General features: G+C 49.1%; 1 protein-coding gene across 3 annotated transcripts in view; it reads left to right on the top strand.

The window, feature by feature from the left end:
• SRF (serum response factor) overlaps positions 1 to 25,931 on the top strand; it is a 40,936-nt gene that overhangs the window by 11,049 nt on the left and 3,956 nt on the right. Inside the window, exons 3-7 of one of the 3 annotated variants that reach the window (XM_090053961.1) lie at positions 14,149 to 14,410; positions 14,896 to 15,057; positions 18,001 to 18,120; positions 22,622 to 22,829; positions 25,250 to 25,317. In XM_090053961.1, coding sequence (XP_089910087.1) covers positions 14,149 to 14,410; positions 14,896 to 15,057; positions 18,001 to 18,120; positions 22,622 to 22,829; positions 25,250 to 25,317 — 820 coding nt within the window. The remainder of the gene's footprint in view (positions 1 to 14,148; positions 14,411 to 14,895; positions 15,058 to 18,000; positions 18,121 to 22,621; positions 22,830 to 25,249; positions 25,318 to 25,931) is intronic. The other 2 variants (XM_090053946.1, XM_090053953.1) reach the window with 2 other exon arrangements.

The following is a 25,931-nucleotide window of genomic DNA, read 5'->3' as shown; positions in this document are numbered from 1 at the left end:
TGGAATACTAGGCAGTAGGGCTGTGTGAAGCTTTGGGTGCTGATTCAGTTTGGAGAAGTTTACGCCTGATTCAGCGGCCTAATATCTGAATCGGATCAGGAGACCACTTAAAAAGTCTGAATTGATTTGAAGCTCTCCGAATCAATTTGGAAAAGATTCGGAGAGCTTCAGAGATTCAAGCAGTATCTGCTTGCTGCCACAGGGAGTTGGACCCAGTCTCTGTGCTGGTAAGTAGGGGGTGGGGGAGCATGGGCTGGAGGAGGAGGGTGGGGACCATGGGGGGACCCTTGCCAGGCCCCATCCCCTGCCTGCTCCCCCAGCCCCTCCTGAGTGCCCCCTCCCCAATGGCTGCCCTGCCTGGCCCCAGATCCTGGCTCTTTAGAGGGGAGGGGGAAAAAAAGCAAAAAAAAAAAAAGCCCCGTGCTCAGTGGCTGTCAGGGCTTCTGGGGACTCGTTGCAGTGTGGGCCAGTGGAGGGCAGCAGGGATTGTTGCCCCCCCCACCTGGCAGCAGCCAATGCGTGAGGGCTTTTTTTAAAAGAGCTGGGGCCGGGCAGGACAGCTATTGATGGAGCTGGGAGAGCGGGTGGGGGATGGGGCCGATTCGGTGGTGGCCAAATCTCCGAATTGGATTCAGCTGAATTGATTTGGGACAGTGATTTGCTTTGAATTTGGCAGACAGTGATTTGAATACTAGCTGCTTTGCATGGAACTACTAGGCAGCATAATAGAGACTCCTTGAAAGGTTCCTATTAATGGGTGAACAGACCCTGTAGAGTGCTCTTGGCAACTCTTAAAGCTCAGTGTGAGCAGCATGGGTTGACGTGGCTGGGGAATTAGGAAAATGCCCCTGTTCCCAAGCTGTAGGAGAAGGTAGATGCTGCATCTCCTGGAAGGGTGCTGTTCTAGACTTAGTTGTAGGGTTCCAAGAGCCTCTGGCTACCTCATATCTGACCATATTTGAATCTTGCCCTCCATTACTAGAAGGCTCTGGACCCTCGCCACTTGCAACTGGTTGTATTGTGGGACAAGCGTGTTTACTACTTCACCTGTTCTCCAGGTTTCTTACTTCTGTGGCTGACTCAGCTGCTCACCTTTCTCCTTCAGTAATGGTGCTGCAGTGGTTGAGTTCTGGGCATGTTGGTGCCAGCAGGCAGATTGGCATGGAGTATGACTGTGACTTTCTTTCTGTGCTAGGCAAGAGCACCAAGCGGCAGCGGAGGTGTGGGAATTGGTTGGCTAAAGACTTGGGACAGTCTTGCTTAGCCACGTGCTCAAGGGCTAGATGCCTTGCTTTAAAAGGTGGCCTTATTACATGGGCACAACATTCCTAGCTCTCTTTGCTCCAGCAACTGTGGGAAACCTTGGTTTAACTCTGTCTTGTTCTCTCTCTTACATTTTTGTGTGCTGCTGTGGCTTGTATTCTTGTTTTTGTATCTCCCAAATTATGCATAACTGGACCTGGCCAACACCTTGGGGAGTCCTGTAGAAGAGCTGTCTGCCTGCATATCTTGCATAGTGACCAGTCAGGTGCATGCTAATTGAAGGTTATACACTGAATTATCTGTTGTCTCTGGTCAGCACTCCCTGTGTGGTGGGGGCTGGTTGTGCTGAGCACTGCTCTTGTCCATGGGCAGGTTCTTGGAGTGCAGCTCCTGGAGGAAAGGATTTCTTACTGCTTTTGAACCTTTGGAGAGGGATAGAAGCCAGTGGGAAGAATTTGGGCACCTACTGCTGTGTGCCCTCTATAGCAATCTGAGAGGTTGGCCTGTCATCCTGTGGAAGAGAAGGAAGGACAGGTGGCAGGAGTGCAAAGCCAAGTCAGCATAAACATGCCTGCCAGCCCAGGCACAGGTAGTGCTGTGGTTGTATTGCCTGTCAGTTGTCTTCAGTTGGTGTGTGGGGTTGCTGTCTTTTAGTAACTGCAGGCAGCCCAGGAATGGGGTATAGATGGCTCCTGAGGCGGTGGTTAAAGACCTGTCAGTGAGCCACTGATGCAGTAAGGAGCCTAGCCCTAGTAGCAGGAGTCCCATGCAAGTCTCATGCTGGGGTAGACCAACTGTGTTTTAAGTCTGCAGCCCAGGGCTACCATGGTAAAATGAAAGAAATTGGTGTTGGGGTGTACCACATCCCTCTAATTCTAGGTAATTCAGGAAGCTGCTAGTGCAGATCTCTTCCCCCAGCTCAAGACATGAGTGCCAGAGGTTGGGTGAACAGCCCCTTTTGTTGGGAGGTAGAGAATGCTGCAGTTTTGCTGGATCATACTTCTGGGGGTCATCTGAATTGTCTGGAGCAAGGTGTTTCTCATCCCTGGTGGAAGGGGCTCTGGCTTCCAGGGAAATCCTGTACTTTTTTCTGCTGCTGAGGCCCCCAGCCATGCTCAAAGGCCTCCACAGGGATTGTGGGAATCCTCTGGCTAGGTGCTGTGTGAGCAAGGCTCTGAGCATCGGGTGGGTGGGAGGATGCCTTGTTATGACTACTCCACTTTGATACCTCCCCACAGAGAATGCAGGGCTGAAAAGTCTGCAGAGTGTGGAGCTGCTGGGGGTGCCAACGGGCTACTGAAGGCTGTTTAGCTGTAATCAAATTGTTAGTTCAAGGCCAAGGGGGCTGTTGAATCAGACCTCCTTGTGCTTTGCAAACCAGGGAAATTGTGGTATGGATCTTGCAGCAAACCCAGAAGTTCCTGTCATAGATACAGTCCACCTTCATTCCACGAGCTCTGGCTCAGTTGGAACTTGATTGGGAGACTCCTGGGTCAGATAAGTCCCTTAGGGAGCTGTTCTAGTGGCCAGTTATTAGCAACTCTTTCTATCTTCCCCTCTAATCTGAAGCACTTCCAGGACCCTTGTAAAGTGCCAGAGCTATAGTGTGGCATATAATGGGCAACAGTGCACTTGAGGGGCGGGGTTCAATTGGGAATAGTGCAGGTGGGATGAGAAGCACAGGATGACTGCTATCATGATACAGGGGGCACTGATGTTGACTCTGTTTTCTAGTTTTTTCTCTAGAGGTGAGTAGGGAAGGGATCTCTTGTCCTCTTCCAACAGCCATTCCTCTCCACTTCTCCCTGATCCTTGACTGACCAGTGTTGCTGCTTAAGTCATTGGCACTGAAGTGATTTGGGGCTGATGCCTCTTGGGTTTCACTCCATTTAGTGTGTGGTACAGGTTCTCACTAGCATCTCTGCAGGCTGGAGCTGGCTGCAGCATGATAAAGATGCCGTAGTTTCACACCTGAAGTACACTTGCTGCTAGGGTGGTTTCTCCTAATAGTACATTTGGAAAAGTTGTGGCTTGTGCAGCAAAAATGAGGCAGGCCCAGAACCTAGACCTTGTCCTTGAGAGAGCACAGTTGGAAGCCATTGCCTTATGCACAGCAGGTGCTGTGTCTTGCATTCCAGAGACATTGTGCTCTGCAAAGCAGTAAGTCTAAAAAGTGGTCTGCCAGCTGTCTGAGAGGGTGATAGAGAAGGACCTTGCTGGGTATGGAAGGGTGTGCAGTGCCACCTGCTGCTAGCGTTGTGGGGTAGAGGACCTGAAACACCTGTTCCTTCAAGTGGTGTTGGTTGGTCTGTGGTCCAGGGCAATAGTCCCCTCCCACTGGGAAATGGCATAGTGCCAGCTGGGTACCTAGTTGGTAGGAGCAGTATGATAAGGGAATGCCCCAGCGCATGCTTCCCTTCTGGCCTGTACTGGTGGGCAGCTCTGGAGAGGTTCTAGTGTAGTGTTTCCTGCTGGGGTTGTAAGCTGCCCCTGTGTCCTGGAGCTGGAACAGCTTTCAGAGGCAGCCAGCAATAGGAGTGTGGTTACTACCTATAGCAGCTGACCAATTAAATCCTCTTGGACACAAGCTGGCATCCTTTCTGCCTAAAATAATCTAATGGTGGGATTAACCTAGTGGTAGGACCCAGGCAATATCTCAGTATTCCTCCTACAACTTGAGAGCAGTTTTGTGCTGGGAGCTGTGGCATCCTAGCCTCATGTGTTTTGATGCAGCTTCTGGCCTGCACCCCATGGCAGAGGACATGTCTTGCTTGACCCCTTCTTATCTTCCCCAGACCTGTACCATGCTAGTTGTTTTCCCTTAGCCTCTGCCTTTGTCCAGTCTGTCTGCTAACATGGGGCAACCTTTCAGCCTTGTTCCCTTTAGATGCATGAGGAGCGAGGCAGGCAGGGGCTGGTGCCTGAGCACACATGCCAGAGAACTTTTACAATCTTTTTCTCCAATGCCTGATGAAGGGTGTTTGTGCCTAAAAGCTTGCAATTGAAGAAGTTTTTTTTTTGCAAAAATCTTGTTGGTCTAATAAAAGATATCATCTCTACTATGAGTCCTGATTACCTTTTCCTCTAGACTAGACCATTATGGCTACAACCTGGATACCTGAGCACAGATGGCACTCATGTAGTCTTTAAGTGTTGTGGTATTACACTGATGCTGGTGTTTTGTGTTTTGCTGTCTCCCCAGGTCTCTTTCTGCTCCATGTTATCTACTAACTTGACCCAAGACAGCTGCTTTATTTTCTAGGTGGAATCTGCTGTCTTCTGACCCTGAGAACTCATCCTATGTATTAATGCATTACATAGGATGAGCTCTCAGGGTCTTGAAACGGCACTCTTACTGTATGTCTCCAACTGGCTACATCATGCTTTTTCTAAGGTTTTCATCCAGCCTCTAGGGTAGTTGGGACTCCTTTCCCACAGTGGGATGTAGGGTGATTTTAAAGGCTCCAGTGTGGCTAGTTGCATCACAGCCTACTGTACTGTGTAGACTCTTCCATGCTGGGTTTGGCTGTGGAGGAGTGCATTTGACAAGCTTTCCTTGTGTTCTTGTCTGTGGGTCTGCTGGGGCCTGGAACGATGAGACTCTGTTCTCTTTCCATTCCATTAGGGTATGTATCAGGTTTGGTAGAGAGTGGAGCCCATTTCCCTATGTGCCTCTCATCTTTGCCCCTAGCTTTGCATTCCCAGTTGACCACGTAAATATTTCCTTTTAACCCAGTTTTGACCACTAAGACTGCATACATCAATTGAGCTGTCATCTTGGTATAGATGGAACACCACCATTATATGGGTTTAAAGTAGGGAAGGAGGGATGGAACTTGCCTTGTGTCTGCTACTTTGTGGTAAATATCTTGCATGTCTGTTCTTATCCTGTGGCAGATGGAAGGTAGTCCATGGTAGCTTACCCTTGATTTAAACGGGGTGGAGTTACACTGGTTTAGGTTCTGCCTACCCTGCAGGACAGAGTAATTGAGCAACTGATGTGTGGCAGGCCCATTCTCCCCTTTTTAATGTGGCTTAACTTGTTTGTCTTCCTTTGACTTGACTGGCTATGAGTCCAGTATCCCCCTAGACATAAGCTGATACAGCTTTCACATCTTGGGATACGAGAACCAAAGTCTAATACAAATATGTGTGCAGCTGGCACAAGTTCCAATCACACTTTTGCAGCCCTGTGGCTGCTGTAGCACTGGCCTTGATGCAAGAAGTCTAACCTGAGGCATGTGGGATGAGTCCTTTAATCTGTGCCATTAGTGTTTTGTAAAGGAAGAGTTTCCTTTTGTTTTGTACCTCAAGCAAAAGTGAAAGATGAGACAGTAAAGCATTGACCTGATATCTCCAGGCAAGGAGACCAGCTACTATCCTGGTAAGCCTCAGGCATATCAGTGGGCTCTTGAAATGGACTAGACTAAGTATAGCAGCCCTGCTGAGACCCTTTGCTCCCTGACTTGCTTGGCTATTGGTCCTGCTCAACCTCTTTGACAGTCTACTTGTCCATGTGCCAGCTGCTAGCTCACAAGGCAAACACAGTGCATCTGGAATGGAATGCAGGGTCTGGGTGGGTTACTGGCCACCCAAGTGCACCTTCCATTAGTGAGGGGCCATGTGCAGAGCATGCCCTGACCTGAGCAACCCAATGGGATGTATGAAGAAGCTGTTCATTCTGAGGAGTCCAAGACACTTGAACACATCCTGGCAAGGTTTAATGCCGATGCTGGATATAGTGAAGGATTGTGTTGAGAAGAAGGCCTTCAAGCATCTGGCGTCCCAAGAGATGATCAAAAATGTATAAAGGGATTTTGCAGCAACACATCCAGCAGGCACAAGGTGCTGAGCTGGCTGCTGTGGGGCATGCCCTCTGTCCTTTCTGAAATTGAGCCTAGGAACACAGGAAACTACTTTCTTGGCTGGGTGCTATTGTCCTGACCCAGTTAACATCCTGCAGTTTCCCACTTTAGGCATTTGGGACTTCTGCTGATTTTTTGTGGCAGAACAGTTGGCCCTGGTGTTCGTGGCTGGCCTCCAAGGTTCATGCTGGAGGATGCCTGGCGGAAGTCTCTAGGCCTGGGTTGTGGGAGAACACCCCCCCCCCCCCTTCTCTCTGGTGACTGAACTTTTTGTATGCACTTGGCCCAGTCACTCAGAACATGTCATCCATACAGTGGGGTAATGGCCTTCCTTACTTCTTGGGGGTAAATGGGAAAGACTGGGGCCATAAATTGCATGGTGATAGGGCCATACAGATTCCTGAGGTCAGCTGAACAGTGTAGAGAGTAGGCTTTCTCTCAATGTTGTCTACCAGGAATCCTTAAGCATCACTCTGCTGGCTCCAAAGGGCCTCTGGGAAATTGCTCCAAGAGCCAGGAGAATCTTTCAGAGCTAGATTCTCCTCCCTGGTCTGGGCTTAGTCAGGCCATGAGCTACCAAGTGACCTTGGCCCAGCTGGATTGATTATGGGAAGGCTGCAGGCTGGGTATTTTCTGCTGCCTTGGGCCTGGTGTGTTTCACCCCTGTGGTATGTGGAAAGCAAATATGTTCACAAGGGAAAGGGATAGATGCTGCCTCCTGCCCCTCACTCTGCCCAGGTATCTTAGACAGGGCTCTAGCTACAGCAGGGCAAGCTATTCCTTGCCCTTGGTGCCAGAGAGCAGGACATCAGATCTCCAGTGCCCCTGCTGCAGGACTCTTCTCTGGCCCTGTTAGTTCAAAGAACATCTGTCAGTCCAATGAGCACACCACTGAGGAAAGCAAGCTTTCTCTGAGAGACAGAGCCAGTTTATTAACTCCCTGTTAGGGCTGCTGGAATCTTGGTACACACTACTTTCTCTGGCTAAGCCTATCTAATCTAAACTGAGGGCATTGACTAGTTCTTGTTCCTTGTGTTCCCTGAATAGACTCTTTACCTTCCCCAGACTAGTGGGCTATTCTCTCACCATGCTACTTGGTACTTTGAGGCTCTGAAGTCCCTATGCAGGGCTCCCTATTTTCAGGGCTGAGCAATATTGGTCAGGGAGGTAGGATGCCTGAGGATAGAGAAGGGTCATTGTGCATATAGATTTAAAACTTAGGATGGCTTCCTTCTATTATTATCACCCAGGGCAGCCCCGGAGAGGCTGAGAACCTTCAGCCAGGGACAGCCCAGCCTCTCTCCTATCTCCCTGTAGTGATCCTTGAGGTTGCTTGAGAGAGTTCACTATGATGACCTAGGAACTAGGGCTGTGCAAAACTTCGCCAGGTTCAACTCATTTCAAGCTCGAAACAGCAAAATCAAAACGAAAGGCTTTGAAACAGCCTCAGAACAAAACAAGGGCAATCAAAACATTTCAAAACATTTTGAGTTTCAAAGCTGGGCTTGCTTGTAGGGAAACAAAGTAAGGAGGGGGGGGGGAAGGACTGCTATGATATTGGCATGTATAGCTGGCCAGTGACTGATCCTTCCCTGAGGTCCCTTCCAATCCTAGTGCTCTGGGGGAGGGATGGGAAAACAGTTGCGCCTTCTCTCTCACACGTCATGAGTTTTACTTGTCAGCAGCTTGAAGTGTAGTCTCCCAGAAACCCCTGCACCTACCTCCTTGAAACTTGATGGGCTTCATGGCCTCAGAAAGGGCTACCATCCCTGCTGTTTTCATCCAAATATGCCAAGAATGACAGAGTTATGGGCAGTTTTGTGCTTCCCCTATGGGTGAAATGTCAAAATAGTGAAATGAAACAGAGCAGCGATTCTAAACTAAATGAAGTGCTATCCCATTGAAACAGTGCTGTTTTGCACAGCTCTACTAGGAACCATGCCTCTGCTGGAGGTAGCTGGTGTGTAGCACTTGTCAAATACCTTGTGTGTCGTCATGCAGGAGGTGAAGGTGGTGGCTGAACTAAGCCTACACCTGTTGGAGACTGCTCTTCTGCATACCACTACCACCACACAGTCTGGTACCTGTTTCTTGCAGCTTGGGGAACAAAGGAAGTGGGGTGGGGCAGGGATCATGCCCAAAATAGCTGGCTGTGGCCTCTTGACCAGGGATTCTTGACCTTTTTTCTTCCTGAACGCTCTGCCTTTCCCTCCCTGCCCCCCCCCCCGCCCCCAACCTTAGCATGCTATAAATATTTCACGGCCCTCTTGTGCTACTCTCTGCGTGGGAGAGGACCAGCCCCATCTGCAGCAGGTAGGGAGCCCTGGGCCCCATTCACCTGAGCAGCAGTGGTGTGGGCAAGCGGGCAAGGCTCCACAGTACTGCCTGCAAGATGAAGGCTGTGGGGCTGGGCAAGGTGGGCTGGTCTCCATCCCTTCCTCCCAAATTTCCTCAGCCCCACGGCACTGAGATGGCTCCTCCACATGCCATGCCAGCTTGGGTTGGCTGGGCAGGCCTCTGGAAACCTGCTTGCAGATCCTCGGTTGAAAACAGCTGCTCTTGACTATCGGGAAGCAATGAATTTAGTTCTTGGATCATCTGCTCCATGGAGTAAAACACCCCTGGTCTAGGCCCATTTTGGAACAGCCAAGTCTCTGGACCCTGGTTGCTTGAGGTGCAGCTGCAGCCCTCACTCCAAGTGACTGTAGTAGTGATGCACATTGTTTGTTTGTGCAGTACCTAGCATGACAATCCAATCTTTGCACCAGAGAGCTTGTAGTGTGGACAGACAAGCACCTGAGAGAGGAGGATAGAATTGCCAGCCTTCCAGTCAAAAGTCTGACCGAACATCCACTTCCTGTAATCATGAGCTCTGAAAAATGAACTTTGGCCTTTTATTGGGGAGTGGGAGAAGGAGCCCCTTTTCCTCCTGCATAAAAAAGCTGCAGTTCTCCTGTATTTCAGTGACTTCAAGAACTGGGGCTGTGAGACTGTCTAGCACCAGCCTCATGTTGAAGCTGTGAGGGGTGGTAGCAGTGGGCCTCCCCAGGCATGATGTCAGTTGTGCCTTTTCATTTGTAGTGCTGTTTGCAGATATGGGCTGCTCTACAATCTAGCTGATTTTTAAAAAGAACACTGGCTGGTCACCTGGCAGCATCATGAAAATGGAGTGTAGGGGCAGCCTGACTCTTGCTGTGGGGAGGGGTCCAGTTGTCATCCTGGCATGGGGAGAGGGTTGATGACTTTCCTTGGGTACTGTTCCTCTGCACCATCCCCTCCACTTGCTTGTGGGGACAGGAGACTGCAGCTGAGATAATGGAAAGTTAATTTGCCTGACTGCTCCATTATCACATGCTCATTCTAATTCTGACTGCAGGGAATCTCTGTGCCAGGGCTGGTGGGGCTCTGTACACAGCCCTCCTCTCCCTGTGCTCAAGGCACAGCAGGGTGCTCAGGATTGGTTGTCTCTGTCCAAAATGGGCTGCCTTCCCTTTTTTAGATGTTAGTTGAGCTGTGAATTCCTTATTTTTGGCAGCATGACAGGCTGGGAACAAGGAGTAGCACATGGGTGAAATGGGTTTGCCAATCTGCAGGGCTGAGAGTGGGGTGGGGAAGGGGGTGGCAGAGTGCTGAAAACACAAGCTGTTTAACGCTTTCCTTTCAGGGGCTCTGTGCTGCCAGTGAAGTTGGGCCTGGAGGTGGGCCACAGGCTGGAGAGGGTTGGCCTGGGTAATTCTCACTGTTCTGCCCATCACCACACCAAAATGCCCCCATTGGTGGCAAAATGGGGCAAGTCTTGTGTGTCCAAGAGGAGAGCCTCTGTTTCTGCCTGGGGTGGTTCCAGCTGAGCCTCGGGGCTGGGCCAAACAGACCCCAGTCAGCACACCTGGATTCCTTTTCCTAATTCTGTTCTGGCTAGCCTCAGTACTACTATTTTCCTGGCATTCCTCTGCTGCCCCTGAGTTACTAGTTGTTCTTTAGGGTTGTCTCGTGCTTCTCTGGGATCTGGACAAGGCAGTCTGTGCTCTCTCTAGGTCAGTGCTTTCCAACTTCTTCCTCAGCATGACCCCGGTTCTTCCTCATGGCCCCTGACTCGCCACTCTCCCTGGTACCCATCACTCCCAACCCACAGTTCCCTGAACTTGCTGGTCCCCTTCCATAGCCCTCCAGCCTTGCTGGTGTCCCTCACTTGGGACCCACTGTGCCCAAGCCCCAGCTGCTGCCCACAGAAAGCAGTGGTTGCTGCAGCCAGAAGGGAGCATGGAGCCTGGCTAGCGTCTCCCCTTCCTCTCTCCCTGCGAGTGGTATGGCCATGGTGGGGGTACAGGTGTGGGCTGCCCACTGTGGGCTTGGGGCTCCCTGCCCTGCTGCCCCCCACACTTGCCTCCAGGGCCCAGTGGGCAGGACCCACTGCAGAAGTGCAGGGAGGCTTGGTGCTACCACTGAGAGCCCCATGCCAGCCAGGCTGCTGTGGCAAGGCACCCCCTGGTTGCCCAGCAGCAGTGGCTTGGAGTTGTGCCCTGCACTGCTGCTGGGTGAGCAGGGGACGCTTTGCCATGGCACCACAACTGGTGTGGGGCCATGGAGGCCCTGTGGGGAGGGCAGCAGGGCGGGGAGCCCTGAGCCTGCAATGGGCAGCCTATATCTGCTCCCCCTGCCTCCCCTCCCGAACGGGCTCCATGACCCCTTTTTAATCATTACGACACCAACTGGGGGCATGACCCCAAGGTTGGGAACTGCTGCTCTAGGTCACATATATGCTTGGCCTTCACTGGTTATTGGTCCTCTAGCTGGCCCTGATATTGGGACTCCCTCCACTCTGGGTTAGGGAGTTGTTCCTTTCTGGGCCCCAGAAGTCATGCTAGCGTGCCTCCTTTGCTGGATTTGTTCCGTTTGTGTCACAAATCTCATGAATCCTGGGAAAAGCCATGGTTTGTGGAGGAGGTGCAGCTGTTAGAGCACTTAGTGGGTTCACATCAATATGTCTAGGTTGGGGACGCCTCTGCCTCTGCATTACAACACTGCGTTAATTTAGTTCACACTGGGTGTGTCTAGACATGCATTAATGCACTTTTTCTAATGCAGATTAAATTTAGTACCTCCATGTAAGGAACTAAATTAATTTGAATTAGGCTGCACTAATGCACAGTAGCACATTTCATGCTTTTTTTTTTTTTCCAGTGACAATGTGCAGTAGATTATTTTACTGTGCATTAGTGGAATGTCATGTTTTTTACGTGGGTGTAGGTTGTAGCCATGTTGGTTGAAGGGCATAGGCAGACAAGGTTCTTTGGGTGAATCTGATATCTTTTATTAAACCAACTTAAATAGTTGGAAAAAAATATTTTGAGCAAGCTTTCAGGTTTAAAAACCCTTCGTCAGGCTGAGGAAGTTTCTGCAGCTGCTGTGTGCTCTTCCTGGATGGAATGGAATGTAAAGTAAAGAAGCTAGCGGCTGGGCTGTTACGCATACAAGATAGGCAGTCGTTGAAGATATAAACTAAGGAGTCAGTGGGTGAGAGACAGGCTGGGTTGGAGGGAGAAGGGGGATGCATGTAGCAGTTAAATAATGGAGAGGTACCTGAGGAGTCAGATGTTGGGTAGGTTATAATGTGTCATAAATCCAATGTTTTTTACATGATGCTTTAATGTGCAGTAAAATAGTCTACTGTGCATTAAAGCCACTGGGTATTAAAATGGGGGTGGGGCAGGTCTGCAGATGTCTGTAGTTGGGCTCCTACTGGAAGAAAAAAACAGCTACTTTGGTGTAGCTATTAGGGCTGTATGAAGCTTTGGTAGCTGATTCAGTTTGGAGGAGATTTGGCCTTATTCGGGGACCAAATCTCCGAAATGAATCGGGAGAAGAATTAAAATCTCTGAATCGATTTGAAGCATCTGAATTTATTTGGAAAAGCTTCGGAAAATTCAGCTGCTTTGGAGATTTGACCATAGACTAAACAGGCAGCTGACACAGCTGCCTCCAGCTGGTAAATCTGTTGGGGTTGGGGGAGGGAAGGGATGTAGGGTGGGAGGGAGGGATTGTGGCTGGGGCTGGGACAAGGACAACCTGCCCAGTTGGGGTGGGGGGGCACATTACTTGAGGAGGGGAGTGGCAGGGCGTGGGATGCAGGCGCAGCTCACTGCAGGCAAAAGGGGGCAAGTGGCAGCAGGGCATGGCCCCTGCTCCCAATGTTGCCACATCCGCATCCCTCCATATTGGCTGGCAATCGGCGGCAGGGTAGAGTCCCTGCTCCCAGCACTGATGTCAGCATGGTAGTGCTGGGGCTATGCCCTGTTGCCACTTGGAGCAAGCTGCGCCTTCATTGCACCCACCCTGGCACCTGCTGGGGCTGGCAGGACAGGGCAGCCATCAGGGCTTCCCCTGTGGCTTCTGCCATTGGGGAGAGGGAGGCACAGCCAGAGGAGCCCCCCCCCCCAAGTGCACAGCACCCTGCCAAGCTGCACTGCACCTGCTGGGTGTCAGACAAGGGGGGTGATCCCCATTACCCCCTGCTGCCCTGTGCTGCGGTGGGGGAGGCTCTGCCACAAGCCCTCAGAGGCCCTGATCACCACTGCTGCAGCTGGTGAGTGCCGGGCTTTTTTTAGTGCCAGGAGTCTGGGGCTAGGCAGGATAGCCATGGGAGCTTCTCCTGTGGCTCCCCCTGCCCAGGGAGAGGCAGGCACAGCTAGAGAAGGTGCAGGAGAACCTGCAGCCACCCGGTGTGCCTGCCTCTCCCTGGCTGATCCGAATCTCTGAATCAGCACTGAATCTCTGGTTCTGATTCAGCCAAATCAAATGGGGACAGTGATTTGAATCGCTGACCTCTGAATCAGCTGAATCTGAATCAGAATCGAATAATTCCCTATTTATACAGGCTTAGTAGCTATGGTACCAGTGTTTTCTGAGGCCATAAGCTGTGCCTCTTTCCTTCACCCTCTGGGGAGAGCCTAGCTTTAAGCACCAGTGCTGAGGACAGTTGTGTGTGGTGTAGAGAGGTATGATATTAATGAAGCGACTGGGAATTGCCAAATGTCTGGCCTGGCTAGTGTAAGCAATGGCTGGGAACTAGAGGGAAACACCTATGAATGGCTGATGTCTCTTACTTAGCTTCAGTGTGGGTGCTCTGTATGCTGCTGGGCAGAAGAGACTGTGCCAGTGGGCTAGTCAAACTGCTGCTTGCCTTCCCAGTCTTATGGTAGCTCTAAGGCAGTGAAATTGTCTGTGCCTGCTCCCTCCTAAGCTGCCAGAAGGTGTTGTGCAGTGTGACTGAGCTTATGGTAATTCCTGTTGCTTCTGTCCCACAGTGGACTTAAGTGCTTCTTAGCAACCTGTCCTCTGGGGTGGCCTGGGCTATACCTGATGCCCTGTTGCAGTGCTAGGCTCCTGCTCTCCCTTAGGAAAAGTATCACAGATGCTGGATCTGGCTCTGTTCATGCCTTCCATAGGAGGCAGCCTCCGAGTCCTGGGTCTTGGGGAAGGGGCAGAGCTGGGGAGAAGCAAACCAGGGCATGTTCCACATGTGCAGGGAGCTGGGTAGGGGCAGGGAGAGCTTGTGGAGGGCAGTAGGTGCTCTTGCAGGCCCTGAGTTGCCCAACTGCTAGGTTGAGCTGATGTTTGTGGGGAAGCAGTTTGACTCCTTCCCATTCCCTTGGCCCTTTCTCTTGGTCAGTGCCTCAGTTTGTTCCCTGACTGCTACATGTTAGGATTGGGGTAGTAAAAGTGAGGAACTCCTGCCATATGCTGACTTTGTTGTCTTCCCACCTTGTTGGGATAATATTGGTCTGATTCAGGCAGGAGCAGGGTGGTGGTGATGAGGGAGGACTGATGGGTCCTAGGGTCCAGCTTGGTAAGAGTAGGTGTAGAGTATGTGGATGGGATTGAGGCCTCCCTTAGTTGGGGGTAGTAGGTCACAGATGCATCTCCAGGCCTGGCTTGGTTTTGGGAGGGGATTGGGAAGGATAGGTCACAGAGGTACCCCTGAGGCCTGATTTGGTTTTCCTCACCTGCCCTTCTTTTCCAGGATGCACTGAAACCTGCATTCACAGTTACCAACTTGCCTGGGACAACATCAACCATCCAGACTGCGCCCACCACCTCCACTTCCATGCAGGTCAGCAGTGGCCCCTCATTCCCAATCACCAACTACCTAGCACCAGTCTCTGCCAGTGTCAGCCCTAATGCCGTCACCAGTGCCAACGGAACAGTCTTGAAAACCACTGGAACCAGTGCAGTGACCTCCGGAGGGCTAATGCAGATACCCACCAGCTTCACCCTCATGTCAGGTCAGTAGCCTCTAGAGAACAGGGGTCTTTGGGCCTTTCTGCAGATGCCTCAGTGTCAGGCGTGTGCCACCTCTGTTTGGGAACAGGTGAAGAGAGGATCAGGTTGCATGTCAGGGCTAGCCATTTGTAATTGAGGGTGAAGCGTGCTTAGCTCCTTTTCCCCAGTACTTTCAGAACAGTGAGGGGGAGCCCCCAGCTGAATGAACTCAGCAGTGCTGGCTTGCTCTCTGCTCTGCCAGCTGGCTCTGCTGCTGGGCCCATGACCTGGGGATGGAGTTGTGCTGGTTTACTGCCTTCATGGTGATCACAGGGATCTGAACTGCATTTGGAGCATCTGTTAGCCCACATCAATGGCAGCACCTTCCTGCTCCCTTCCTCAGACTGGGTACTTACTCAGACTTGGAGGAAGCTCAGCACAAGCTTGGGGTTGGAGGAAGTTAAAAGCTGATTTGGCTGAAGCCTTTCTTTCTCCCTCCTTTTGCCAGGTGCTCCGCTCCCTCCGGGGACCCCCACCATTCCTCTCACTCAGTTACAGCCACACTCACAGGGCCAGGCAGTCGCAGGTACAGCTGGACAGCTGCAGCAGGCACAGCAGACAGTCTTCCGATTCCCTGCCACAGCCGGAGGGCAGATCGTGTCTCTGACAGGTCAGCGCTCGCTTCTCCACTTGCTTGAGCTGGGGTGTGTAGGTGTCTGGGGGGAGGCCAGTGGCCTGTGCAGGGTTGCTGAATCAAGCCAGGCAAGACCCTAAGTACAGGGGAGTTTGGGTGAGGTGCTGTGGTGAGCAGTGCTCGCCCACTGGCTGGGGGCTGAGACTGGTAGGCAGGTGAGCTGTGCCCTAGACAGGGATGGGGTCAATACTGGACAGTGTTACTGGGTTCGGTATTGTACTGGATCTTACCAACTTTGGTCATAACCTGGAGCACAGACACATGCTGATTTGCCCCAGGCTGAACCCAAGATGCTGAAGCCAGGCCTGGGCACAGATGGGGTTCCCAGCAGTAGTGTGTCTCCACATAGTTTCCTCTCTTGTTCGTGGAAGCTCCTTCAATTTGTCACGTTAGGCCACTGTGCTCTGGACCCTAGGGTTGGGTGCCGTGGTGTGGGTGAGTTCTGAACGGGTATTTGAATGGAGAGGAGTGGGTGGGTGTACATACTGTAATAGACTGATACGTTGCCCAGAAGGCTGCTGATTAGAGGCTGAGCTGGGCTGAATGGAAGGAGGCTCAAACAGCTGAGGAGCTTGATTGGGAGGTAGGGTGCCTGGCCAACTCAGCAACTTCTCCTGCAGCCTGGCAGGAACTTGACAAGTGGCTGACTTCTGCCCAGTCCTTGCCATGGCCTTGGTTGTTGGTGACCCAGCAACTCTGGGGAGGGAGCTAATGCCTTGTACCTATTTCTGCTTAATATGGGGATTGAACTCTGGAAAAGCTCTGAGAAGAACCGTAGGGCACAAGCATGACACAGTTCCAGTCAAAAGGATGCTGCTTGCAGGGAACCTGGTAATAAGATTGTGTTGCAGAGGTGGAGGCAGAATACAGGGAGAAGTGAGTATTACTTAATTCACGTTATCCCCAGCCAAGAGCTCTGCAGGATATAAAAGGTCTGCCTCATTTTAAATTGGATACTGATGGGTTCTTTAATCTACCAAAGGCAGAAATAGGATTAGTGACTGGTTAAGAGCTAGGGTTGGTAACATTCAAGCATGAAAATAAGTGACATCTCTTCAGTAGTCAAGGTCATCAGCCACCAGGTCACTTCCAGTTATCTGTCACTGGACATCTAATCCAAATTAGGGTGACTGCTCATGAGACCCACTCTCCTCCTACAGTGGTTACTGTAGGAGGCAGTGGGGAATGTTCTTTGGCTTGTGCAGTGAAGGAGTTGACAATTATTTTTGTGAAGTCATGTCCTGTCATTGCTTTGGGGCAAGTACTTGATATGCAGCACCTGGGACAGAGGTGTTTTTCAGTCCCATCCAGATCTTGTTGAGTTGCCATCTGCTGGAAAATACCATTTGCATGTGTTTACAGACATTTTGTTAAACTGGTGGCAGCCACAAAACCTTCCAGAAATATTGTCTGCACTGAATATGTTCTACCCTATGGCTACCAGAACTAAACAAGACTTCCCTTGCAGTTGTTTTTCACAGGAGTTGGGGGGGCCCCATCATACAGACACCCAAACAGAGCAGAGGTTTTGTCTCCTGTGCTCTTAGTTCTACCCTTGCTGGTGCCCACACCAGAAAATAAATGGTAAAAGCATTCTGACTGGAACAGTGTAGATTAAAGGGAGAGAGGATCAGGAACAATCAGAAGTGGGCAGCTATGGAGGACATGAGTCAGAAGAGTCTCCAACTACTAGATCAGCGGTTCTCAACCTTGTTAGACTCAAGGCACTCATTAAACTCTGGTGGACAATTACTGTACTAGAAAAGGAAATATTCTCAAACAGTACCCAGGAGTCCCAGCATTCTTCTATCCATCAAAAATCCTACGAACTCCTTTGCAAATTGTGTACCTCATCCCTGACATGGGACGGAGGTTGCTGCTGTTGCCAGTTATTCCATTAGCTCAGGTGGGGGTGCTCTCTGCTGTCAATTTAAAGCTTCTCATGGTATTGATGACCCCAGGGAAGGAGGAAGTTTAATGTATATGTTGTGGTTCCACCCAGTGGCACTTGGCTTTTTGTGTTTTTGCTTTTCTAAAGTCATGGGAAAATACCTGGAAACCAACTTTAAAAGGATGTTAAAGTTGCATGTTTGACTTTACAATGCATTTTCTAACATTTGCAATAGGGTTTTTAATAACATGTGGTTACTGATTGTATGGGGTTGCCTGTAGAACAGTGAAGCTAGGGAATCTCAAAACGCTTGCACACCAGGGTTTGGATTTAAGTGTGCATGGATATTTGTGAATCTGGCATTTCCCAACTTCTGAGCACTTGGCTTTGCAACCTGCATATCTCTCATATTGGGTCTTGTGCACACAGTGAGAGATGCAAGTCTTTCGAAGTGTGAGCTCATCACCAGTTGGCAGGGCTAAGAGGACACATCCTCTGTGGACAGGCTAATTGAACTTCAGTATTTGATCACTCCTTTGGGGCAGCTGCCCCTGGCCAGTGCTAGAAATAGGACCCTGGACTGGATGGGCTTTGTTTTGGTCGGACCTTAAGCTTGTTGTAACCCATATCCATGTGATTCAAACCCTGCCCAAATCTATGTAGCTTTGTAGAGCAGAAGACTCCAAATCCTAGAGTAGGTGGGAGTATGGTGTCATGAGAAGCTCAGGAGGGATGGTGATGGTCCTGTGAAGTGCTAGATGCCAAGGACAGATGGGGCTTTGGGCCTGGCCTCTGCCATTTCTTGCACTGTGTATGTGGTACTGGGGTGCTTTCTTCCTTTTTTCTTCCTTGTGTTGGCAAATGTACCCCAAACCCTACAGTCTGGAGTGAAAATGGGATCTGAACTGTGCCAGAGATGGGGCTGAGGGTTCTGTACTAGCTAGCACTGAGGTGGCAGGGACCTCAAGCTTCATGTGCTCCATAAATCATGGTGTGAACATGGGTTAACGGGTTCCTTTCCCTTCTAGGTGGTGCTATGGCTCAACAGGTTCCAGTCCAAACCATCCAGGTACACCAGGCCCCACAGCAAACGTCTCCTTCCAGTGACAGCAGCACTGATCTCACCCAGACCTCTTCCAGTGGAACAGGTAACCTGCCTCCTTTCTGGCTGGTGCAGTATCTCATTTGCAGGTCCAGCTCCAGGCGGTGATGTCAGATAGTGATGACTTGGCAACAGTGATCTCTTGCACATACTATGCTTTCTGGCTCCTGCTCTGGTTGTCATTCCTGGCTTTTTCTTCTCCCCCTTCTGTACCTGTGGGCATTGGACCTGTGATCTTAGTTTTCCTGGTGATATGTGGGACTGGCTAGGGTAGATGGGAGTTGGTGATAATGCTTCCTTGTGCTGCTGCCTAAGGATGTAGAAGGGAGTCCATGTTTCTTGCATGGCTGAAGTCTGTTGCTAATTTCCAGATTCCTTAATCAAAGATTGAAGATTTAAATAGTAACCTGTGGAGATATGTGTGCCACATACGTGGGTAAGAAAAGCATGGGGGGCAAAAACTGTATCCAGCCCTGGCTGAGCTCGGAGCCTAGTGGGGTGTGGGCTGAATCCCTGCCCTGCCTTGCACTGTTGCTTCTTCACTGGGAACAGGGAGCAAGAGCTGAGGATATCAGAGTGAAGAATGAAGCACCCTTCAGGCTATCCCAGTGTTGTGTCTCTGAGACCACTCTGAAAATGAGGATCATAACGGAACCCAATGTTTTGCAGAGTGCTGGTGGGTGTAACAATATTTACTCCCATTGTGCAAATGGTCCTTAAGTAAGAAGCTGGACTGAATAGTTGTAAGTGACAAGCTGCTGCTTGGGCCACCTCAGTGCACACATTCCTTCAGAGCTTAGGTTTTTCACAAGGCTTTGGAAAGTCCCATTCCATGTGACATTCCTCTACTTTGCTAGCTAGTCTGGAGAGGGGTTGGAAATTGCTGTTTGCTTTCGTATGAGGCGGGCTCAAATGATTTTCTCCTCTTGTTTTTCATTTTGCAAGTACTTCTTGAACAGCAAACTGAATTGTTTGAATTATGACTGAAAAACTACCTATTGACCTGTGCCTGCCTAACAATTGTGAAGATGGTTCAGCTGGGAAGAACTGCAAGGTTGTTCATAGAAGCTGGCATCTGAGCTGCTTACACATCCAGGATTGGCAGACTGGAAGGGACAGAAAGAAAGGGCAGTGCCTTGCAGGAAAATGAAGTTCTGTGTTAGAGGTGTCCTCTCCTGGAGACCTAGGCATGGTAGGACAGGCATAGGGATGTGTTGCTGGGGGAAACCTGGTATTTACCAGTGGATAAACCCAGCTCCTCCTCCAGTGACCATATGTGCAAGGGCAGAGAGTTGGGGTGTTGTAGGACAGTGCTTTACACAGAATGACTCTTGGCTGTGAGTGGCAGAGTCGAACCTCTTCAGAGGAACATGGGGTGGCCAGAGGTGTTTCATCACTCTCGCATCCTCAGCTTTTGTTTCATGGTCCCAATGCCAAGGCCACTGCACTGGACTGCGTAGGGCAGGGCTCTGCCTGCCCTACAGGGAGTGTGCAGCTTCATACCAGGGCTAGATATGGTTTAATTCTCTGCTGAAAATATCCATCTGATGGAAATGTTTTCATCATCTCTTTCCTATCACTGATTAAAGAGTTAGTAAGTCATCTTCTCTCCGCTGAGCAGCCCCACATGCATTCTTTGTTGGCAGCTCTACTGGTTTGCCTACTAGAGCTGGGCAAAGGCGACTGGTACTGTGCAGAGTAAAGAACTGGTGACTAGTGACATCTGGTGGTTGCAGTGGTCATTGCATGATACCATCTGTGGTATGATTGGTGATGCTTACTCTTGCCATCTGTGTAGAGGAGGTGGCTTGAGAATTCAAGCCAGTGGTGAGAAATATCTTGATTTGCATGCTTTCAAGAGGCTTGGAGTGGGTGAGCTATACTGTGCCGTAAGGTAAGGAAGTGACCATCCAGTGGCCCTTTTTCTATAAGAAGCCAGGGTAACTTTGTACCTTTATAGACTAACCAATGTAGATGTATAACACAAGCTTTTGTGAGTTGTAGCTCAGTTCATCATGCCATGAGTCAAGGTTTGCCTCAGTTAATTTGGCCTTAAAAATCCTGCTCTGGCCCCATTTCTGCTCAGGCTCTTGCCCCCTCTCCAGACTCCCTGAATGTGCTGTCAGCTATTGCTCTCTGCAGTGCTGTGCTGCCAGCACCTTTTCTCCTCACTTTTTCCAGTTTGTGTTTCTCAATATTTGTCCTTTCCATTGGTCTCTTTCTCTTGTTGCCTGGAGCTTTAGGCCCATCTTCCTTAAGCCGTCCTCTGCCTCTGGACACCACTGACTGTGCTCTACAATTCTTGCCCTCTTTTTGCATCTGTGAATCCACTCTCCTGTGGTTCTCCTCCTCACTCTCTTAGCTGTTCATTTCAGTAAGTTACCTTCATCCCCATTCTAGACCATGGTGGGGACCCCATAGAGCTCCCTACTGAGCTCCGTTGAGTTCTCTTCTCCTGTCCAAACAGAAACCTTGGCTGGCCTTCTGACCGCTGTCCAGTCTACAGCTCAGCGTGCCAGAAACCTGCACGTGATCGCGTTGGCTCCCATACCTGCTTTTGGTATTGCCAGAATACTAGTACCACTATCTACTGTCACTCATGCTCATAACCCAGACATGATGTCTTTGACCTGGGCTTCTTTGCAGATTTGCATCTGAAGGCCACAGCAAAATTCAGCCACTTTTGTACACAATAAATCTTGTACAACCAATGTACTTTAAAGAGGATGTGCTGTATCCATGCACAATTATACATCTTTATATGTATTTGTTCAGGCTCTTAATTTTGATATTTTATGGTGTTAGGAAGTGGGGAATTATGGACTCATTTAATAGGTACTTACGAATTTTTTTGTTTCTGATTCGTGTCAGGCTACATTTTGCATTGAAATCAGAATTTAGTTAACATTTTACACACATGGCATTTTAAAACTTTTTATTAGTTAAAACTCCTTGAAATGTGCTGGGTACTTATGGAGAAACAAGTATACCAAAATATTATTCAGCTTTAAGCCCCAACTAATTTAATAAACCGAAAAAGTATTATCTACAGCTAGTAAAAATCAACTAATTTCTTGTCACTGTGACCTTCAATTTTAGAACTAGTAGACTTTATTATCTAACACTTTTTAAATTCATTTGAATTATAAAACAGACTTTCCTGCTTTTCCAAAACCCAGTCTCTTAACTTAGACTGAACTTGTCATTAAATTGAAACTAGGTGAATACCTCGATGCAAAGAAAATATTCTCTCTGCATCTGCAGAAGAGGCGACTGCTGTCAAAGCTGGTTTGACTGTTCAACAAACTCTCTTATTCTGGGTGCCCAGTGACTCCCCTCTGCTGCTGACCTGCTTTAGAATATCAGCAGCAGTGTTAAACTGCATAATATTTTTAATTTTAAATTCCGTCAGTAGATTATTAAGAGCTAAACTTATTACATAGGTTTTTATAATTACAGATGTAATATTTAGAAAGTATATTTTAAAAAGAAAAAGTATTACATTTTAAATTTTAACTTTTAAAAGAAGGGTGGCTTTTTTTTTTTTTTTAAATGTAAATAACATTTTTCATTTAAAATACCCACTTTTAAGCCTTTCTAAGAACCTTTTTTTTAAAACCCCAGTACACATGGTGCTGGCCCTGAATGCCTACCTCCTATTTCTTTATTCACCCATCCTAGCCATCTGCTACCACATAGCTCTCGCCTGCTTATGGCTTTCAGCTGTCCTAGCTGCTCCCAGCCACCCTTTTACAGGGAAGGCTCTCACTTTTTCTTGTTGATTCTCTGTGTCCCTGCCTGGAAGTTGGCATACTGCGTTTCATAAAAATAGTTAAAGAGTAGAAAAGATAAATGCCCCTTCCCGCTCTCTGCACTGGTGAAGGACCCCAATCAGAATGAAAGGCCAGATGCATGAGTGCTCTTAGATGCTTTACCTTGCTCCAGGAGGCAGAGTGCAGTTGTAGAGCCAGTCCATGTCCATCAAGCTAGGCCAGTAGGCTCACATTTGTGATTCTGCTGCTGTGCCACTAGAGGCAGGGAAGAAGGCAGCTTGAAAGCTAAGTGAGTCCTGTACATAGACCTGCAGAAGGTAAGCTAGGAGTGTATATCAGTGTCTTAACAGTTCAAACAAATAGCTATAGGGCTTGTGTCATTCTCTCTAAATTAAACCTTGCAAACCCAGGCAATTTAGAGTTTAGGCTATGTGTAAAAGAAATGTAAACATGCTGAGACCTGGAAGCACCCAAACAACCTGACCTTGAGGCAGCCCAAAGAGAGGAAAAGCTCTAGTGTCTCCCTAAAACAGTCAGGTTAACACTGCAGAAAAGTGCCATGAAACGGCCTCATCCTGGTGCAGTTACTTTAGGGCACTGCTGCAAGAATGCAGGGTGCAGTGCAAGCTGTGCCAAGGGACTGGGAGCATTGAGGAATGGGCAGAGTATGGCAGGTGAGTTGTGCTTTGGCGGTTGTGGGGGAGGGTGGAGTGGGGGCAGTATGGGCTATGGTGTAATATGGCTGGTACTTCCATTTCCCTGAATGACACTTGCTTTGTTTTGACACCAGTGACACTGCCAGCAACGATCATGACTTCGTCTGTGCCAACTACCGTGGGAGGCCACATGATGTACCCCAGCCCACACGCAGTGATGTATGCCCCCACATCTGGTCTCACCGATGGTGGGCTCGCAGTCCTCAATGCCTTCTCCCAGGCACCATCAGCAATGCAGGTCTCCCATGGCCAAGTCCAGGAGCAGGGTAAGGTAGACAGGCAGTACTGCTGCTTTGTCTGTAGGAAGCAGCCTGTGCTGACAATCTAGCCTGTCTTCTGTACGTACCGTGCACTCACTTGTGAGACATGAATGGGGTTTCTGAATGCGTAATGTTAACTCATTTCCCTTTTGTATGAGCTACCTCAATTTAAAAATGGGCCCTTAAAGGAATGCGGCTGGTTGAGCCTTTTAGTCCTGAATGATATCCACTTGTCTTGTATTTCTGCACTGATTGGAAGAGCTGGGTAGGCCTGAGGTGCAGGGTGCTCTGGATATTCATGGTCATTTCCCCATTCTTCTTCATAACCAAAAGCTCCTCCTGTAGTAGAGGCTGAGAGAGTGTGCTTTCTTGCAGAGAAACTCAAAGAATTTGTCACCGTCTCCCATTAGTTCTCTGTGAGACTCATGCCACAGACTGCTGTTAGATGACCACTGTTTTACTTCCCCTGCTCCTTTCTGCTTCCTGGCAGCATAGGGGATCGCTGCCTTTCATGAAGGTGAGCCAGGTTTTCTAATAACAGTCTTTATCTGGGTGTGGTCAGCAGTAAGGATAATTATTGAATGAGTGTCTGTGAAGATTTTGTGCTCCAGCCTCTGCTGCAGGAGCAAGTTTCATTTGTGAAGAATAATCGCAAAAAATGACTGTTTACTCTTAAAAATATATTTTCAAAAACTACCTAGCATAGTAAAGTAGTGTTTGTGGTCCTCAGGTTGCCCTGAAGAATGGAGACACTTTTTTTTCAGTGCTTCTGGGCTTAGCTGCCACATGGGCCTAGGAGGAATATTTTTCTGCCCTCATTGCTATAGGTTTCTTTCATGTTCCATAGAAGCATTGGTTGTTGGATGCAGCCAAGGCTGAGGTTTTTTACTAGTGTGCCAGCACTCCTGATGGGACTAAAAATCCCAACAGTTCCTAGCTAGAGGGTTTTGTTCCTCTGCTCAGGTCAGACCAGTGACTATGTGTCGGATTAAGAAGGTATTTTAGTCCCACGATTGAATTGGTATGCACTATGTGGGTTCTTGCCTTCTTCTGTAGCAGGGAGCCTCATCCTCTTCCTTGGATCTCTGAAATACTTTAACAAACTACTTCCTGTCCTTGCTGTGGCAGGACATAGGCAGTTCCTTAGTCCCCTTGCTAGTCAAAGGATGTTTTTGATGTTTCAAGCACTTGTCTGGTACTTGTGCTGGGTGGGGTTGCAAAGTTTTTAAGAATAGGTTAGGTAAGAACTTGTATAGAGCAGGTGTAGTAGGGAGGCATAGTAGGGAGGCAAGCAAGGGGTTAGAATAGATGACCTCCAGCCCTACATCTCTCTGTTCTTATGAAATCCATTCCTAGGGCGAGGGACTAGAGAAGGGGTAGACTTTGGCCTGGTGTGTGCAGGATAATGGGAAGGGCAGACAGGAGAGAAGCACTGGGACATATGACTTGCCAGTTTGGAAATGCAAAACAGCAGGACACTCTGGCCACTTCCCATATGGCTGGCTGCTCCTGCACTGCTCCAGAATGTTGTTGTAAAGTAGCCAGTCTGTATTGCAGAATCAAGCCCCAGAACATTTAAACAAGATCATCTTCAGCATATAAAATAAAAGTTTTAAGGTTATACTAAAAAGTAGCTTGAGCAAGTTAAGGTAAGAAATCCTGGATGAAGACAATGCAGGAGCCCAAGTGATGTCATACCATACCATGCCATGCAGTTCTACTTTAAGGCAGTGTGGCCAATGTTTTTGGCAGGCATACCATGAATTAGTCTCATGCCCTCCCCAAGTGCCGCTCTGATTGGTCCCTTTCTGCTACCCAGTTTGCTGCTTTGTTTTAGCTTCCTCCCCATTGCTTTCTGCCTGATCTGTTGCTTTGTTTTTTACTCCCTGCCCTATCTGCCACTGTGGGGAGGGGACAGGCAGCAATCTGGATGCCATGCACCTGTGCTGCAGGTTGGCCATCCCTAGTTTTAAGGTATGTCAGACACGGTGTCACCATAGGATACTCAAGGCTGTGTAAGGGGACAGAAACATGCACACCCAGGGCAAGTTTCAGTGTATTTATGCATTGCAGTGGTGCTGGTATCTATATTGGAGATTCCCTCTGTGGAATCTCCTCACAGTCTCCATCCAGGGCACTGCAATGACAGCTGTTGTTCCACTTTTTATTACTGTTAAATCCTGTTGAACATTTGTCCTGGTGTGTACCTATTCCCTCTTCTACAGGTCTGCAGATTGTTAGTGGGTAGTGATTGGAGGGATCTGGAAGTGGAGTGTCTGGGGAGGAATGTGGGATGGGAGAGGTACTAGTCAGCCTGGACAGCTGTTCACCAAGTTCTTTCCTGCCTGTATTGTGCTGAGCAGTAATCCATGTTGCTGCTGAAATAAATGGTTTCATTCCTTGCTTTTCTTCTCTGTCTTTGGCAGGTGGAGTCCCACAGGTGTTCCTGACAGCCCCATCTGGCACAGTTCAGATCCCAGTCCAGCTTCATCAGGTAGGCACAGAACATGGCATATTTATATGGGTGCTAGCCTGCCCCCAGAGTAGGTTTGTGGGTGTGTGTGTCCAATTTGCCTCCAAATGTCTCAGTCTGTTGCTTTGTTAGCCCTGTGTATTTCTTCATCCTTTACCAGTTGCCTCTAGTCAGCAGTGCCTAGGAATATTACCCAGGCAGGTCTATTTTTAATCCCACTTTGTCCTTCATGCTTCCCATGAGTAGGGGAGGACCTGAATGGATCTTAATAGTATGTGCACAGCCAGAGATCACTGCTAAGGGCATATCTTGCCCTAATGTTGCTCAAGCCCTTCCTGGATGGAGGGAGAATTTCTGAAAGGCAGCATTAGCAAAGGAAAGGGCTTGCCCTGGCATTAACACTGCAACTCTGGCTGGATGTTCCCTTACTGCACAGAAGCAGTGCTGCTTCTCTTCTGGCCCAGGCGGTATGTTGGCCTCAGAGAAAAGGGCTGAAGCACCATTGGCATGCTGGCTTTCTCAGTGTTCAGGTATCCCAGTTCCTCCTTTTGGACCTGGTAGAGAAGTTGCTGAGTGGAACTTTGTGTGGGTCATCAGAACCTGAACTGCTATTAATGCTCTGACTCTGGTTTGAG

The sequence above is a fragment of the Crocodylus siamensis genome, chromosome 1 (genome assembly GCF_052110815.1).
Source record: "Crocodylus siamensis isolate JL-2025a chromosome 1, ASM5211081v1, whole genome shotgun sequence".
Taxonomy (NCBI): Eukaryota; Metazoa; Chordata; order Crocodylia; family Crocodylidae; genus Crocodylus; species Crocodylus siamensis.
The sequence above is the reverse complement of the archived record's forward strand: the minus strand, read 5'-3'. Positions and strand labels throughout refer to the sequence as shown.